We start from the raw sequence: 14,973 nt of genomic DNA, 5'->3' as shown, positions 1-14,973 counted from the left end.
TATAAACAACAAAATTACATATACTTTCACATTAGTGGAACATATGAGTGCAATATGCACACAAAAAAGTCATCAAGGGTTTAGGGATTTTTATGACATCTTATATCAAATTGTAGGTTATGGTTTGTTATGCATGCATGTTCATGTTGGGAATGAGATTAAAGTTCCACATTAGCTAGGTAAGGAGATGATCATGGATATATAAGAGAGAATAACTATCACCAATTGTAAGAGAACTTTTGGGAGAAACCAAGAATAAAAGGCATCAGGATTTACGCCCGAAGTGGACAATATCATACCATTTTTTAAGGAATGGAATTCCATACAGAAGTGTGTGAATGCATGTGCCAATGCAATTCAATTTGAAAAACACGAAAATAATAGAGAAATTATAGAAGAACAAGATAAATATTTATAAATTACATGTTTATAGGGAGAAAAGGATGAGAATAACTAATCCCAACAGACTTTTCTTCTCGTAATTCCTCTCCTCGAAACGGAACAACACGAACGCAAGATCTCCTTCGAACTGGAAAATGCCTCTCACAAACAAACAAGTCACGAATGTGAGACACCACCACTTGATTTCCTTGCTATTCTCCGGACAAAAATCAAGGATGTGTACACTCCTTAATTTGATAGGGAGAGATTTGTGTGTGAGATGTTTGGGGAAGAAGATCACATATACAGAGAGAATTTTTCTCATAAATAACTCTTCTTTTTGCCTGTCTATGATCTATGCTTGGAAAAAAAATTAATAAAAAAACAAATCTTTCCATTTTCTTTTATGTGAGAGTGAGTTGGTTGAAGAGGGAGTTAAGCTCCCCTCCACCAACTTGGAGAGTTATTGTTTTAAATTTAAATAAATTTATATATTAAATCAAAATTTAATATAATTAAATAAATCAATATTAATTAATTAGTTAATTAAATATCATATATTTAATTTAACCTGAATCATATTAAAATAACATCCTCTCACATAACCTATATTTTTAATATGAATCATATTCAAATATTTATCTCTCACATACTTTAAAGTATAATTTTGGATCTCAATCAAAATCAACTTTTATTTCATAGTGTATCTATATACATTATATTAATTGCATCTTATACAATTAATTCTCTTTTTACTTTGAAAAATTTAAATTAATCCAAAATCAATTGATTATTGTTTTGTCCTTAGTGAGCTAGCAAGAAAATCTTATAGACCTACGAATTATAAGCTTGAATGATACAAGATTAATTAATAAACTATTTATTTAAATCAATCGACATTCATTAACTGCAGGTCATTTCACTAAAGACTCATGATTGCACTCTTCGCACTGTATATATATTTATGTATCAGTGGATATAACCAAGCAACAGTAAGTCGACCATTCACGAATCGCTCATAACTATAGTTAGGTTAAATTATCGTTTTACCCCTTGTAGTTACATCTAACTTCTTAAGTATCACTGATACCTCTAATGAACAAACAATTTATAGTATGACTATAAACTAATCCTTATCGGGCTAGTGAGAGGATGAGGCTCAATGTTCAAGACCTGGAATCAACCTTTAAGGGAGTAATTCATCTATTTACCCTAACGACGGGAATGAGTGGGTTTCATCTTGTGTAGTTATGTTTCTAGCTCCCTATTCAGACAAATCTCCAAATGGTAGGCTTATTGAATCATCGAATCAGGCCACTTTCACCCATACAAATCAAAAGACTGCTCTCATGGACAATAATTCATAACTCACTTAGGATTGAGGTCGAGTTACCTATGGTCATCCTATGGAATGTTAATTTCTTCAGTCAACAGTGTTATAAAGAGAGATTAATCATTTCGCGGGTCAGGTCTTATACAAGCTATTTGTATAGGATACCTCCATTTATATGTCTCCGCAAGAACGATTAGGATCAAATCGTTTGTAACACTTTATAACTTTTGAAACAATTACAAAGTGGGTCATATCCGTAGTGTTACCAGGATAATGCATCCAACCTTATCCATATACTACAAACCATTTAGGTTACTACTTGAGCATGATCCACCTGTATGTGTACCACATGCTGTTCAAAATTCATAAAATAACAATGAATATTTCTTTAATGGATAATAGCATATAAAATAATAAACCATTATTTCAATTAACATATTAACTACGAGACTTTAGGTCATACATCCCAACACATTTATGTAGATATCTGGAGATATGTTGTCCTTAACAAGTTATATCAAAGCAGCACTAGACCCTGACTTGGCCAAGTTGGTAGAACCCTTGGTGCCGAACAAAAAAGTTGAAAGCCTTATATGATGCACTCATGGCAGTATCAACATGTGGTTGGCCACGGGAGGTGGTAATCCATAGAATAGAACATTGCAGGTAGTCACTAGAGATGATTGCTGGAGGTGGTCTTCGTTGAAGGTAGTTGTTAGAGGTGACTGTCGAAGCATAACGTTGGAGTGAGTTGACAGTAGTCGACGATGGTGGTTGTTGTAGATTTGGTCATGTACGGTGGATGTTGGGTGGAGTTATTGTATACATTGGAGAGATAGAGAGAGAAGTAGGAGAAGTTGAAGTTCCTTGATAAAGGTGCAATCTTCAATAACCTTGTAGAAGTAGGTGAAGTTGAGTTATTTTACACAACTTTCACAAATTGGTGGGTCAAACAACTCAACTCACGTCAATGACCCAAATTCCCTTTGTAGTGCCATATGAAACCAATTATAAAATTTATTGGTTAGATTTTATTTATTTAATCTTCTTAATTGAGTTCATCTTTATTTGTATGTGGGAATTGAAATCTAACAATTGCTTCCTAACCGCTGTTTGGGGGCCCAACATGAGATGATATATCCCCACATCCTATATCATCTCAGTATTTGGAGGCCCATTATCATATTTTACGGATTTTAATTGTTTTTGGGTCTATTTTTAGAACGTGTTTCGTATATCACTGTCATTTTCTTTTCGTATATCGTATATCATCTCAGTGCTTAAACATACTTAATCGTTCATATCGATTAGAACTCTTTAGACATCAGAACTCCCCACATCCTATATCATCTCAGCACCTTAAACAACCCTTAAATGTGTAACTGGTCCTAAAAGTAACACGAGGACATCCTCTTCACATCACTCAATCTCGATCCAATCGAGTGGACGTCGAGAAATGTTAAAAAAAAACAATTAATAAAAAAGAGTGCTTAATGTGAAGTGTTGCAATTTTTTTTACTATTTCTAACCATTACCTAAAATTAGTACCAAATTGAAGTCAGCATTCACATCTAAAAAACAAAAAAAAGACATGAAAAAAAAAACCGCGAAATGAATAGAATGACCCACTCCCAAAATCCCACTTTTCCGCGTCACTTTCTTTCATTAAAATTCCAAAAAAATTTTCCCGCGAGTCTCAAAAAGATCACCACGCTGGCGATCCGCGTGATCCCACCCTCAGCCAATCACAACTCTTCCTCCCTTCTTATATATATATATCAAAGCCCTCACTCTTCCCTTACTCCCTCACTATCAAACTCATAGCTAAAGTTCCAATTCTCTCGAAAATCCCAAATTAGGGTTCCTGATTTTCCTCTCTTTTCTCTCAAATTCCATCACTTTTCTCCGATTCAACGATGAGTTCCACCGGCAGTTCCACCAAGGGCGGCAGAGGAAAACCCAAAGCCACCAAATCCGTCTCCCGATCTCACAAAGCCGGCCTCCAGTTCCCCGTCGGTAGAATCGCTAGGTTTCTCAAGGCCGGGAAGTATGCCGAACGTGTCGGCGCTGGAGCTCCGGTCTACTTATCTGCCGTCCTCGAGTATCTCGCCGCTGAGGTAACAACATCCTCAGTGATTCTGATGGAATTTTGTTTCGATTCTCTTCGATTTATTTTTAATTTTTATTAATTTTGATTTCATTTGGAATTAGGTTTTGGAGCTTGCTGGTAATGCTGCTAGAGACAACAAAAAGAATCGTATTGTACCGAGGCATATTCAGCTTGCAGTGAGAAACGATGAGGAATTGAGTAAGCTTTTGGGATCTGTAACCATTGCTAATGGAGGTGTTTTGCCCAACATTCACCAGACTCTTTTGCCCAAAAAGGTTGGTAAAGATAAGGGTGATATTGGTTCTGCATCACAAGAATTTTAGAGATTTTAGGGTTTCTTTTGGTTTTCTTTTTTGGGGTTTGTTTCATTACTCGAGATGACAGTTCTTGTGATCTGTGAAATAGATGGGGTTTTGCTTCTGTGGCATTTGCTTCCTCTTACTGTACTTTGTCATCTTGACTTTGTTTCGATGCATATATTTTATATCCATGTGAGGTTGTTGGTGGATTTGATTCAAGAATGATGATGACCAACTCCCTTTTACAGTTAGAAGTTAAATGGAATGGCTGTTTCTAGTTGAAAGAATGCAAATTTTGTTTGAAATCCTCCTATGTATCTTCAATCTATGGTTCTTGAATTTGGTTGCACAATTTCAATGGTTTAAAATCATTTCTCCATTTACATAATTAAGCTGGAAGAAGATACTATGAATCATGACCCAGACTCTTGGTAGTCCTATAGATTGAAGAATTAATAACAGGATCTTATACCTTGTTTTTGAGGTAAACATGGTTTCCTTTTTTCTTCTCATTTCAAGGAGAAATTTGAAAAGTTAATTATTAAGATTTTGTTTAGTAATTATTTTATTTTTTATTTTTGTTTTTAAAACTAAGATTATGGACATTACTTTTGTTTTTAAATTTTTCTTGTTTATATTTTGCCATCATGGTAAAAAATGATGATGAAATATGTTTAATTTTTAAAAACAAGAGTTGAAAGTCAAATGGTTAAGTCTAAATTATTTAGATATCTCAAATCTTATTCAAATTTTTGTAAAATTTGGTATTCTCAAAATTTAAAATATTGAATTAATTTAAAAATTTGGAAAATCATATAATTGTCAAAATCAGAAATTACTCTAAAATATTTGAAAAATTAGTTAATAATTTGATATAATATTTAGTAAAGATAATTAAATTTAGAGAAAATTTGAAAATTTGAAAAGATATAAGAATTTGAGAAGAAATGCCTAAAACAATTGTTAATTTTAGAAAAAAGATTTAATTTTTTTTTTTTAAATCAAATCTTGGTGGCCAATTAATCTAAGATGGATAAAAAAAATTATTTATACGAGTTTTAAAAAAAGTGTATTAGTTTGTGAAGTGAATTTAAATGTCATTTTTAATATTTTTCTGATTGAAGTTGCGTATACGATGGCAATAGTAAAAGTCAATTTAGGTCAATCTTTGCTAAACAAAAACAGGAAAAGGTTATTTTTCCAAAATTTTGAATGGAAAGTTGGTAGTGTGTGTATATTTTATACATATAGCCTTAAATCAATAAGGTGAATCACAGTATTACACAATTGGCTAAGCTTTTTTTTTTTTACACAAATTATTTTATGCACAAGCCTCATTTTTTTAAAAAATTTTTTTGGGGACAAAGTTTAATTTACTTTATTACCCCTTATCATTCTTTTAAATATAAATGTACATAATAATATTAATGTAAAAAATACATTTTAGGGAAGTTTTTTTACGTTTGTGAATTTCTAAAAGTGGCATCTTTTTAAAATTGATGTTAGTAAAGATTATTTATTTATTTATTTTTTTAAAATTGGAAAATTGTTCTTATAAATGAAAGCAAGAAAGCAAGAATTGGTAAAATAAGGTCAAAAAAATATATTCGATGTATATTTGAATTTGTTAGAAATAAAACAAGTTATTTGATAAGTTTATGTTATTAGATGATATTTGTAATGTATTTGTCTTATATACCAAATAATAGATGCAACATATATTTAAACATTTTTTTTTTAAAACTATACTTTGAGTATATGTGATGCATATTTATGTTTCTAAATATATTTATATTTAAGATTTTAATGAAAAAAATGATTTTCAATTAGGAATATGAAAGGAAATAAATGAAATCTTTATAAGAAAATATTAGTGATCACAAAAATTTGGTTAAAATTTTAAAATGAGGGGCTTGATGTTCAACAATTGATACATTTGACTCTAGATTTGGTTGTTTGAATATTCTTAAAAGCCAATTTTAAAAGTTTCATAATATATTTTTTAAATCATTTAATCTAACTTATAATTTAGCTGAAATTATCTCTGATGGCCTATATCGTTTTGTTGAGGGCATCTCATTTTATATATCGTTGTTTACAAGTTTATTCCGGATAAAGTTATGGCAATGGAAAAAGTCGGATTAGTTCAATGATTTAAACACCATCTTTTGAATTGCAATTTTGGAAATACTATTTATCGTTTAATTTTCAATTGAATAAATAAAGTATAATTATATCAAAATATCACTATCTATCAGTGATAGATTGCGATCAATGACACCGATAGATGTTTATCTCGGTCTAGTACTAATAGACAGCGACATTTTATTATATTTGTAAATAATTTATCTCATTTTTTATTTAAAAAGAGTCCTAAAAATTTAATTTTTTCCTTTGGATATGAAAAAATGAATTCATTTTATTTTGAGGTCAGATTTAAGCTCTATCCTAATTTAGTTTAATTTTTTAAAAATGTGATTTGATTGCTTTAATTCTTAGAATTTGTTGGGTAAGAAAATAAGTCATTTCTTTTATTGGATTCAAGCAAAATTTTAAGTTGGTTCAATTTGAATTAATTCTCCAATTTGAAGTCCAAACAATCAGATGCTTCTTGAATAATATACCTACAAAGAAAACTCAACTAAAAATTCTGTTATCCATTTCTTGGGTCCTTCATTATTAGTAAGCAAGGATTTTGGAACCCATTTCAAATTATTATCAATTCATTTTTGGAAAATAATAAGTATAAAATTTATGATCAATTTTGGCACAAGAATAACAAACAACATTATTTAAGAAATTTGAAACAATTTGACCTAATATAATCTTTAACTCCACAAAAAGGACAAGCAGACACAAATTTTGATTTTTCAAACATAGGCTTTAGCTTTTTCATGCTTATTCATAAATTTCACATCATGAACACATTTTGATCTAATACGAATATATTTATGCACCAATTTTGAATTCCCATGACTATGTTTAACTTTTCGTATTTTTGGCACAAATTTAGATTCAACAAAATTAGGCATATTAGGCCAAACATCTTGAGACATACAAGGGTTCCTTTAACAAAAGTAATGCTTTTAGAAGTAGATGAACAAATTTTATTCATATAGCCCAGGTTTACCCAATTTAACAAATTTATCCAGTTTTTGTGCAATTTCTTTATGGACTCTTTTACAATTTCAACATCTTTATTAGTTATCAATTCTTTCTCTTTAAGCATATGTAAAAGATTATTTTTCTCATCAACATCAAATTTAAGAAATCTAATCTTGTCAACACTTTTCAAGCTCTCCTCTTAGATACTTCACTAGAAGTCTTTGACTCTTTCCACGACATAGAGTCGAACCGCTACATCGTTCTTTTTCTGGGTGCAACAACAAATCACATAATTTAAATACCATCTATTAAATTTTAGTTTTGAAGACACTATTTATCATTTAATTTTCAATTTAATAAAAAAAAAGAATAATTAAGAATAGCAAAATGTCATTATCTATTAGTAATAGACCGTGATAGAAATCTATTAGTGTCATTGATAGATGTTTATCACCGTCTATTACTCATAGACCACATTTTGCTATATTTATAAATAAATTGGTTCATTTTTCTTTATTTGAAAAAAGTCCTAAAAATTTAATTTTTTTTCTCGAGTTGAAAAAACTATTTATTTTATTTTATTTTTTCATTTAGATTATTTACGAGGTTAGATTTAAACTCTATCCTAATTTATTTTCTTTTCCTCTCTCTTAAATGTGATTTGATTACTTTAGTTATTAGAATTTGTTGGGTGCAATTGAAAATATAACAATGGTACAATGTTAATAGATATAGTAAAGTTTAGATTTACTTTTTGAAATCTATCAGTGATAGATTATTCGCTTATAGGATCCATTTTAAAATTTGACACGTTTTGTGGTTGCTCATGATTATTAAGAAATTGTGGCTGATAGGAAGTTTGAGGTTACATTTGGGAGAATAGCAAAGATGAAGTTTGATTAGAAAAATAACAAATGCACTCTCACCCATGTGAAATGAAATTTGATTAATTCCAAAATGTCTATCACTCATTACAGATACAATGAAATTATATTTCGTCTTGAAAGTTTTGTTTTTCAAGAGGTTCTCTATTCAAGGTGGTAATTGATAAAGATTAAAAAAAAAAAGGAAAGTTTTGCTTTCTTATTGTTTTTATGGCCAAATTTGGCAAGTATTATAGCATAATCTTGAAAACAATCGTAGCGACTCTTGATCTTGATACGTTGCAACCCTCCCATCGTCGGATGCCCTAAAATCTTCGCTTGTGCTTGTGGTGCCTACCCAATCTCTGCCCCCAAAAATTCCCTTGGAACTACATTTTTAATTGGATCTTCAAATCTTTCTCCGGCAATTATGGTTGCCCAATCCACCACATGAATCAATACTTACCTTATTTTAAAGCATTTCCACTCTCCTTAACTTGTTTCTCCTATTCTAAAAAAAAAAAAAAAAAAAAAAAAAAAAAAAAGAGTCAGGTATAATTGCAATGTATTATTTGCAATTTATATTTTAGGATGGCTTGAAGATTGTTCGCGCGAGATTTCAATAGATATTTATTTCGTGGAACTTGAACTTTGTATTTGTATTAATTTTGTGGAATGTGAGTACAATCTCTAATACATAATATTTTGATGCTTTCAAAATAAACTATAATTTTTAAGCTAGTTGATCTTCTTGAATGATTGGCCTTTGCGCTTGTTGATCTTCTTGGATGATGATCGACCTTTGGGCTTGTTGATCTTCTTGGAAATCTGCCTTTGGACTTGTTGATCTTATTGGATGATCGACGCTCGGGTTGGTTGATCTTCTTGGATGATCGTTTTTTAGGCTTGTTGGTCTTCTTGGATGATCGGCCTTCGGGCTTGTTGATCTTCTTGGACAATCGGCCTTTAGCTTGTTGATCTTTTTGGAGATCTGCCTCTCTCTTTTTATTTTTGTTTAAATTTCCAAGTGGGGGATTGTTGGGTGAAAATTTAACTTTCAAAACAGGGAGGGAACCAAACAATGGTTGAAGAATCCCACATTAGAAAATTTGATGCTGGAAGTCTTCTTTATGTACTCCAATCTTGAGTTTTAGGTTTGGGTCCTAAGGGGTACTCATGTTTTGGAGGGAGTGAGAAGATAGATCAATGTGGGTTCCGTTCAGTCGATGTGACACGCGTAAGATGATTAATTTTAATAAAAATATTATTTTATTATATTATTATTATTTATTTTTTCTTATTTTTTAACCGAAAAAGAGGAGAAAACGGTCCATTCCGTTCCGTTCGTCCATTCCACGCACGTTTTGTGGCGGAAAGCCCTTCTCGCTCCCTATGGGTCATCACTGAAGGCCAATAAAAGACCTAACCTTCAGTAGTTCGAAAAAGTACAAATTATTTGTTCACCTATCACTTATTTTCCTTTCCCTCTCCTTCTCCATCTCAGCTTTCCGAGCAGTGAGTTTAGAAATGGTATGTGTTTCGATCGATAACGATGCATTTTCGATCGGGTTCTTTTGGCTGTTTTATCCTGGGGATGACGTGACAATTTTTAGACCTACTTGCACACTTGGGCAGAGCCGCGAAATATCTTAAAGATAGAGAGCTCCGCGACTAAGCCTATAACGAGTTTCTGTTTTGCAGGTTTTGCTCTTCGCTTGACCGCTGTGCCTTGACGGTTTACTATTCATCATTCTGAGGATCCTGCCATTTCCAACAATTTTAAGATGATTCCACCGCATCATCAATGGCCCTCTGTAGCAACAATGACGTTATGATATTTGACCTCAACCATCCATTTCGGTTGGAAGGAGCGAACTTCAAGTGGTGGAAGAAAAAGATGTTGTTCTTCCTCACCATTAAGAAAGTTTCCGAAACCTGTACCAGAGCTAAGCCGCTCGTCCCTTTAGAAGAACCAACTGAACAATAGATAAAAGAAGTTGCTGATTGGGAGGAGAAAGACTTTCTCTGTAAGAATTTCATTTTAAATGGTTTGAATGATGACCTGTATGACTACTATAGTACAATAAAGACAGCGAAGGAGGTCTGGGATGCTTGCAAAAGAAGTATGACACCGAGGAGGCCAGCTCGAAGAAATATGCTGTTAGCCGTTATCTCAAGTTCCAGATGATGGACGACAAATCCATGGAGGCCCAATCCCATGAACTCTAGAAGATAGCCCATGAGATAATTATTGAAGGTATGCCTCTAGACGAACAATTCCAAGTTGCTGTTATTATTGATAAACTACCCCTTTTATGGAAGGACTTTAAGAACACCTTGAGGCATAAGACCAAGAAGTTCTCATTGGAGAGTCTTATAACCCAGCTAAGAATCTAGGAGGAAGTTCAAAGCAGGACCAGAGGGAGGAGGTGAACGTAGTACCTGGGAAATCCACCTCTGCAGTGGTAAAACCTGACAAAAAATCTAAGGGGACAAAGAGGAAAGGTCAGAACCGTGCTCCAGCAACCAGAACCAACAAAAAAAAATAGAAGCCCCCTTCAGGAGAAACGGTACAGTTCCTCTACTTTAATTGTAATAAACCTTGGCACATGGCTAGGAACTGTAGGAACAAACGTCGTCCTGCTGGTCAGGCGAACCTGACAGAAGAACCGTTAGTCGCCATGATCACAGAAGTAAATGTGATCGGTGGTTGTGAAGGGTGGTGGATAGACACTGGCGCTACGCGCCATGTCTGTCACAACCTTAGTCTATTTAAAACTTATACTGAAACTAAGGATAAGAATATTCTATTGGGAGATCACCACTCCACGAAAGTTACTAGAACCAGCGAGGTGGAATTGAAATTTACCTCTGGGAAGACCCTCATGTTGAAGGATGTTCTGCACACTCTGGAGATAACAAAGAATTTGGTTTCGGGCAATCTCCTTAACAAAGCTGGGTTTATTCAAACTATAGCGGCAGACCAATATACCCTTACCAAAAATAATGTATTTGTTGGGAAAAGGTATGCAATTGAGGGAATGTTCAAATTAAATTTAGACCTTAATAAAATGAAATCTTCTGTGTATATATTGTGTTCTATGAATATTTGGCATGCTAGACTCTGTCATGTGAATAAGAATTTAATTAGTAACACGATTAGGCTGAAAATGATACCTAAGTTATCTACGAATGATTTTGATAAATGCGAGTATTGTAGTCAGGCTAAAATTACTAAAACTTCGCATAAATCTGTACTTAGGAATTCTGAGCCTCTAGATTTGATTTATTCTGATGTTTGTGAATTTGATGGCATCTTGACTAGGAATAGTAAAAGATATTTCATTTTTTTATTGACGACTGCTCTGATTTTACTTTTGTATACTTGCTGAAAAACAAAAGTGATGCTTTTGATGCCTTCAAACTTTTTGTTTCTGAAATAGAGAATCAATTTAATAGAAAGGTTAAAAGACTTCGTAGTGATAGGGGAACCGAGTACGACTCGGATAGTTTTAACGAGTTTTTTTAACTCACATGGAATAGTACACGAAAAGACCGCACCTTATTCTCCTGAAATGAACGGAAAATTCGAAAGGAAAAATAGAACTTTAGCTGAGCTAATAGTTGTTATTTTACTTAGTTCAGAAGCCGCGTCTTATTGGTGGGGTGAAAACATCCTTACCGTGTGTTATGTACTAAATAGAATCCCAAAATCTAAAAACAAAACTTCGCCTTACGAAATTCTTAAGAATAAGAAATCAAACTTGTCCTACTTTAGAACTTGGGGTTGTCTAGCCTTTGTAAGGATTCCTAACCCAAAAAGGAGAAATTTGGCTAGTAGAGCTTACAAGTGTGTCTTTATAGGTTATGCCTTAAATAGTAAAGCCTACAGGTTCTATGATCTAGGGAACCAAATGATCATTGAGTCAAATGATGCCGACTTCTTTGAAGATAGATATCCCTTTAAATTAATGAATAGTGGGGGCTCTGGATCAAGTAGTATAACCTTAGCCTAACCATGGAGAGGAAACTGACCCAGAACCTAGAAGAAGCGAAAGAGCTAGAACCACCAAAAATTTCGGAAATGACTTCCTGACCTACAATGTAGAAGAAGACTTTAAAGATCTGAGAGCTGCCCTGTCCTTAGTAGATACCAACCTATGGCAAGAAGCCATAAATGATGAGATGGACTCACTTGAGTCAAATAGGACTTGGCACTTAGTAGATCTAACCCAGGATGTAAGGCAATAGGGTGCAAATGGATCTTGAGGAGGAAACTTAGACCTGATGGGACTGTCGATAAATTTAAAGCCAGGTTAGTAGCGAAGGGCTTTAGACAGAGAGAAAACGTAGATTTCTTTGACACTTTCTCCCCTGTCACTAGAATTAACTCTATCCGTGTCCTGTTCTCCCTCGCTGCCCTTTATAACCTCGTAGTATATCAGATTGATATAAAAACAACTTGAAGAAGAGATTTACATGGAACAACCTGAGGGTTTTGTTGTCCATGATCAAGAAAATAAGGTGTGTAAATTAGACAAATATCTCTATGGACTAAAACAAGCTCCTAAGCAATGACATGATAAATTTGACAACCTTATCCTATCTATATTATTTTCTTATTTTTTAACCCAAAAAGAGGAGGAAGCAGTCTGTTCCATTATGTTCGCTTTCGTCCACCCATTCTGTTCCGTCTGCACACGTTCTGTGGCGGAGAGCCCTTCTCGCTCCATACAGTTCATCGCGGAAGGCCTATAAAAAGTTTGACCTTCAGCAGTTCGAAAAAGTATAAATTATTTCTTCATTTATCACTTCTTTTCCTCTCCCTCTCCTCCTCCCTCTTAGCTTTCTGAGCAACGAGTTTAAAAAGGGTGTGTGTTTCGATTAGTAACGGTGCATTTTCGATCGGGTTCTTTTGGCTGTTTTATCCTGGGGACGACGTGGCAATTTTCAGACCTGCTTGCATACTTGGGCAGAGCCGCGAAACGTCTTAAAGATAGCGAGCTCCGCGACTCAGGCTATAACGAGTTTCTGTTTTGTAGGTTTTGCTCTTCGCTTGACCGTCGTGCCTTGACGGTTTACTGTTCGTCGTTCTGAGGGTCCTACCGTTTCTAACAGAATCCACACCGTCACCATCCGTGACGGGTGGCTTCGATCTCCACGGTGCTAGAGAACAGTGACGTCAACAATGGTGGTAAAAGAATTTTTAGGAAAAAAATGTTGAAAGCAAAGGAAAACAAGGAAGAAGAATGAATGAAAGATTAAGAAAAGAAAAAGGGTTTTCGTAAAAGGGAGAAATTAAAAAGGAAAAAAAAGAAGACTTCGTTCTCTTCCTCTCTCACACATCATCTCAGCACCATGAGAAACTGGCGACAAAAAAAATCCAGTAGAAGTAAAAGCTGATGTTGTCGGTGACCACACATCAAGTCCAACGTAATGCTGATGGGTCCCGAAGGAGATGATCAACCATAAAAGCCTTAAAAAAAGATGAGGAAAAAGAAAGGTTGAAAGCATGCTGAAGAAATTAGAAAAAAGAAAAAAGAAAAAAAGAGAAGATCGATCACGAGAGAGTAGAAAAAAAAAAAAGAAAAAAAAAGAGAAGATCGATCATGAGAGAGTGCTCTGTTTCCATCAACTCGGCAAAGCAAAAATAGAAACATAAAAAAAAAAATAGAAATAATAAAATGCTCTTGAAGAAGTTTTCAGAGATGCAATGGAGGTGATTCACTCAATTGATAGATGAATAATCAAAGGTGGTTAAGCTTTAAAAGTCAAATTTGGAGAAGAAGTTTAGATTTTAGATTGGACTAAACACATAGCATTTGAGAAGATCTAATAAATTTTGGGTTAAATTGATTTTTTTTTTTGGATTTATCCAATTTAACAAAAAGAAGTTGGTTTTATTGTCGAGGCCCAAATTCAACTTCACTAAATAATAATAATAATAATAATAATAATTTAGATCGGAATAAGATTCGAATCCGTATTTATCCAAATATCAAGTTCAAAGTCCTAGATTATCCAAGCTTCAAGTCAAAATTAGTTTAAGATTTTAATTTTATCTAATCAAATTTTGGATTTCAATTTTTGTTAAAATTCAAATTTAGGCATATTCCAAATTTTATTTCAATTTCATCTAAATTAATATCCTTAGATCTAAATCAAATTGTGGTAAGATCTAAAACTTCTCTCAAATTAAAATTTAGCCATATTCCAAATTTTATTTAAAATCAAATTATTCAACTTTAAGATTAAATAGTGGATAAAATCCCAAATTTGGGTATCTTCCAAATTTTATATCAAATTCATCTAAATTTAGGTTCTCTCATCCCTATTTTCAAATCAAATTGCGGGGAAGATCTAAAATTTATCCAAAATTGAAATTTGATCATATTCCAAATTTTATTTCAAATTCAAATCATCCAACCTTGAGTTTTTATCTTCAATCAAAATAAATTATGGATTAAAAAAATGTCTCAATTGGTCTCTTATTAAAATTTGGGCATATTCCAAATTTTTATCTCAAACCAAAATTGATTGATATTAGATTTCACCGCAAATTCTATTCCAAATTCAAGCTAAGATTTGGGTACAAATAAAATTTCATCTCAATGTCAAGACCTTGGCATAACCTAAGTGTTGTCTCAAATCAAAATATAGGCACACTCTAAGCATCCACCAAATCAAAGTTGAAGGAAAGAGAAAGACAAAAGCACAAATTCTACTTCAGATTCTCTTTAAGAATTGAGTATATTCTAAATCTAAAAAAAAAAAAAAAAGATTATTAGAATTTGGTATATTAAATTAAATTTGAAATTAAAGTGAAACATAAATTCTACTTTAGTTCAAATTAAAGTTTACTTGGGAGCAAGAGAGTCAAGG

General features: G+C 33.0%; 1 protein-coding gene across 1 annotated transcript; it reads left to right on the top strand.

Annotated features, from left to right (window-relative positions):
* The first annotated feature begins 3,498 nt into the window (after positions 1–3,498).
* On the top strand, positions 3,499–4,428 carry GAMMA-H2AX (gamma histone). The gene is made up of 2 exons (XM_039022693.2): positions 3,499–3,831; positions 3,926–4,428. Exons 1-2 carry the CDS (start codon positions 3,631–3,633, stop codon positions 4,145–4,147), a joined length of 423 nt encoding a protein of 140 aa, XP_038878621.1. The 5' UTR covers positions 3,499–3,630; the 3' UTR covers positions 4,148–4,428.
* Positions 4,429–14,973: the final 10,545 nt, after the last annotated feature.

Source organism: Benincasa hispida, chromosome 2 (genome assembly GCF_027475165.1).
Source record: "Benincasa hispida cultivar pf3 chromosome 2, pf3_genome.v1.1, whole genome shotgun sequence".
In the NCBI taxonomy this organism is placed as follows: domain Eukaryota; kingdom Viridiplantae; phylum Streptophyta; class Magnoliopsida; order Cucurbitales; family Cucurbitaceae; genus Benincasa; species Benincasa hispida.
Note: the sequence above shows the minus strand (reverse complement) of the source record. Positions and strands in the feature narration are given on the sequence as shown.

What these genes read in the sequence shown, in the direction of transcription:
- GAMMA-H2AX (XM_039022693.2), top strand. Translation starts at nt 3,631, where the DNA reads ATGAGTTCCACCGGCAGTTCCACCAAGGGCGGCAGAGGAAAACCCAAA. An exon ending in TCGAGTATCTCGCCGCTGAG is followed by an intron (nt 3,832 to 3,925) that starts GTAACAACATCC and finishes ATTTGGAATTAG; the next exon opens with GTTTTGGAGCTTGCTGGTAA.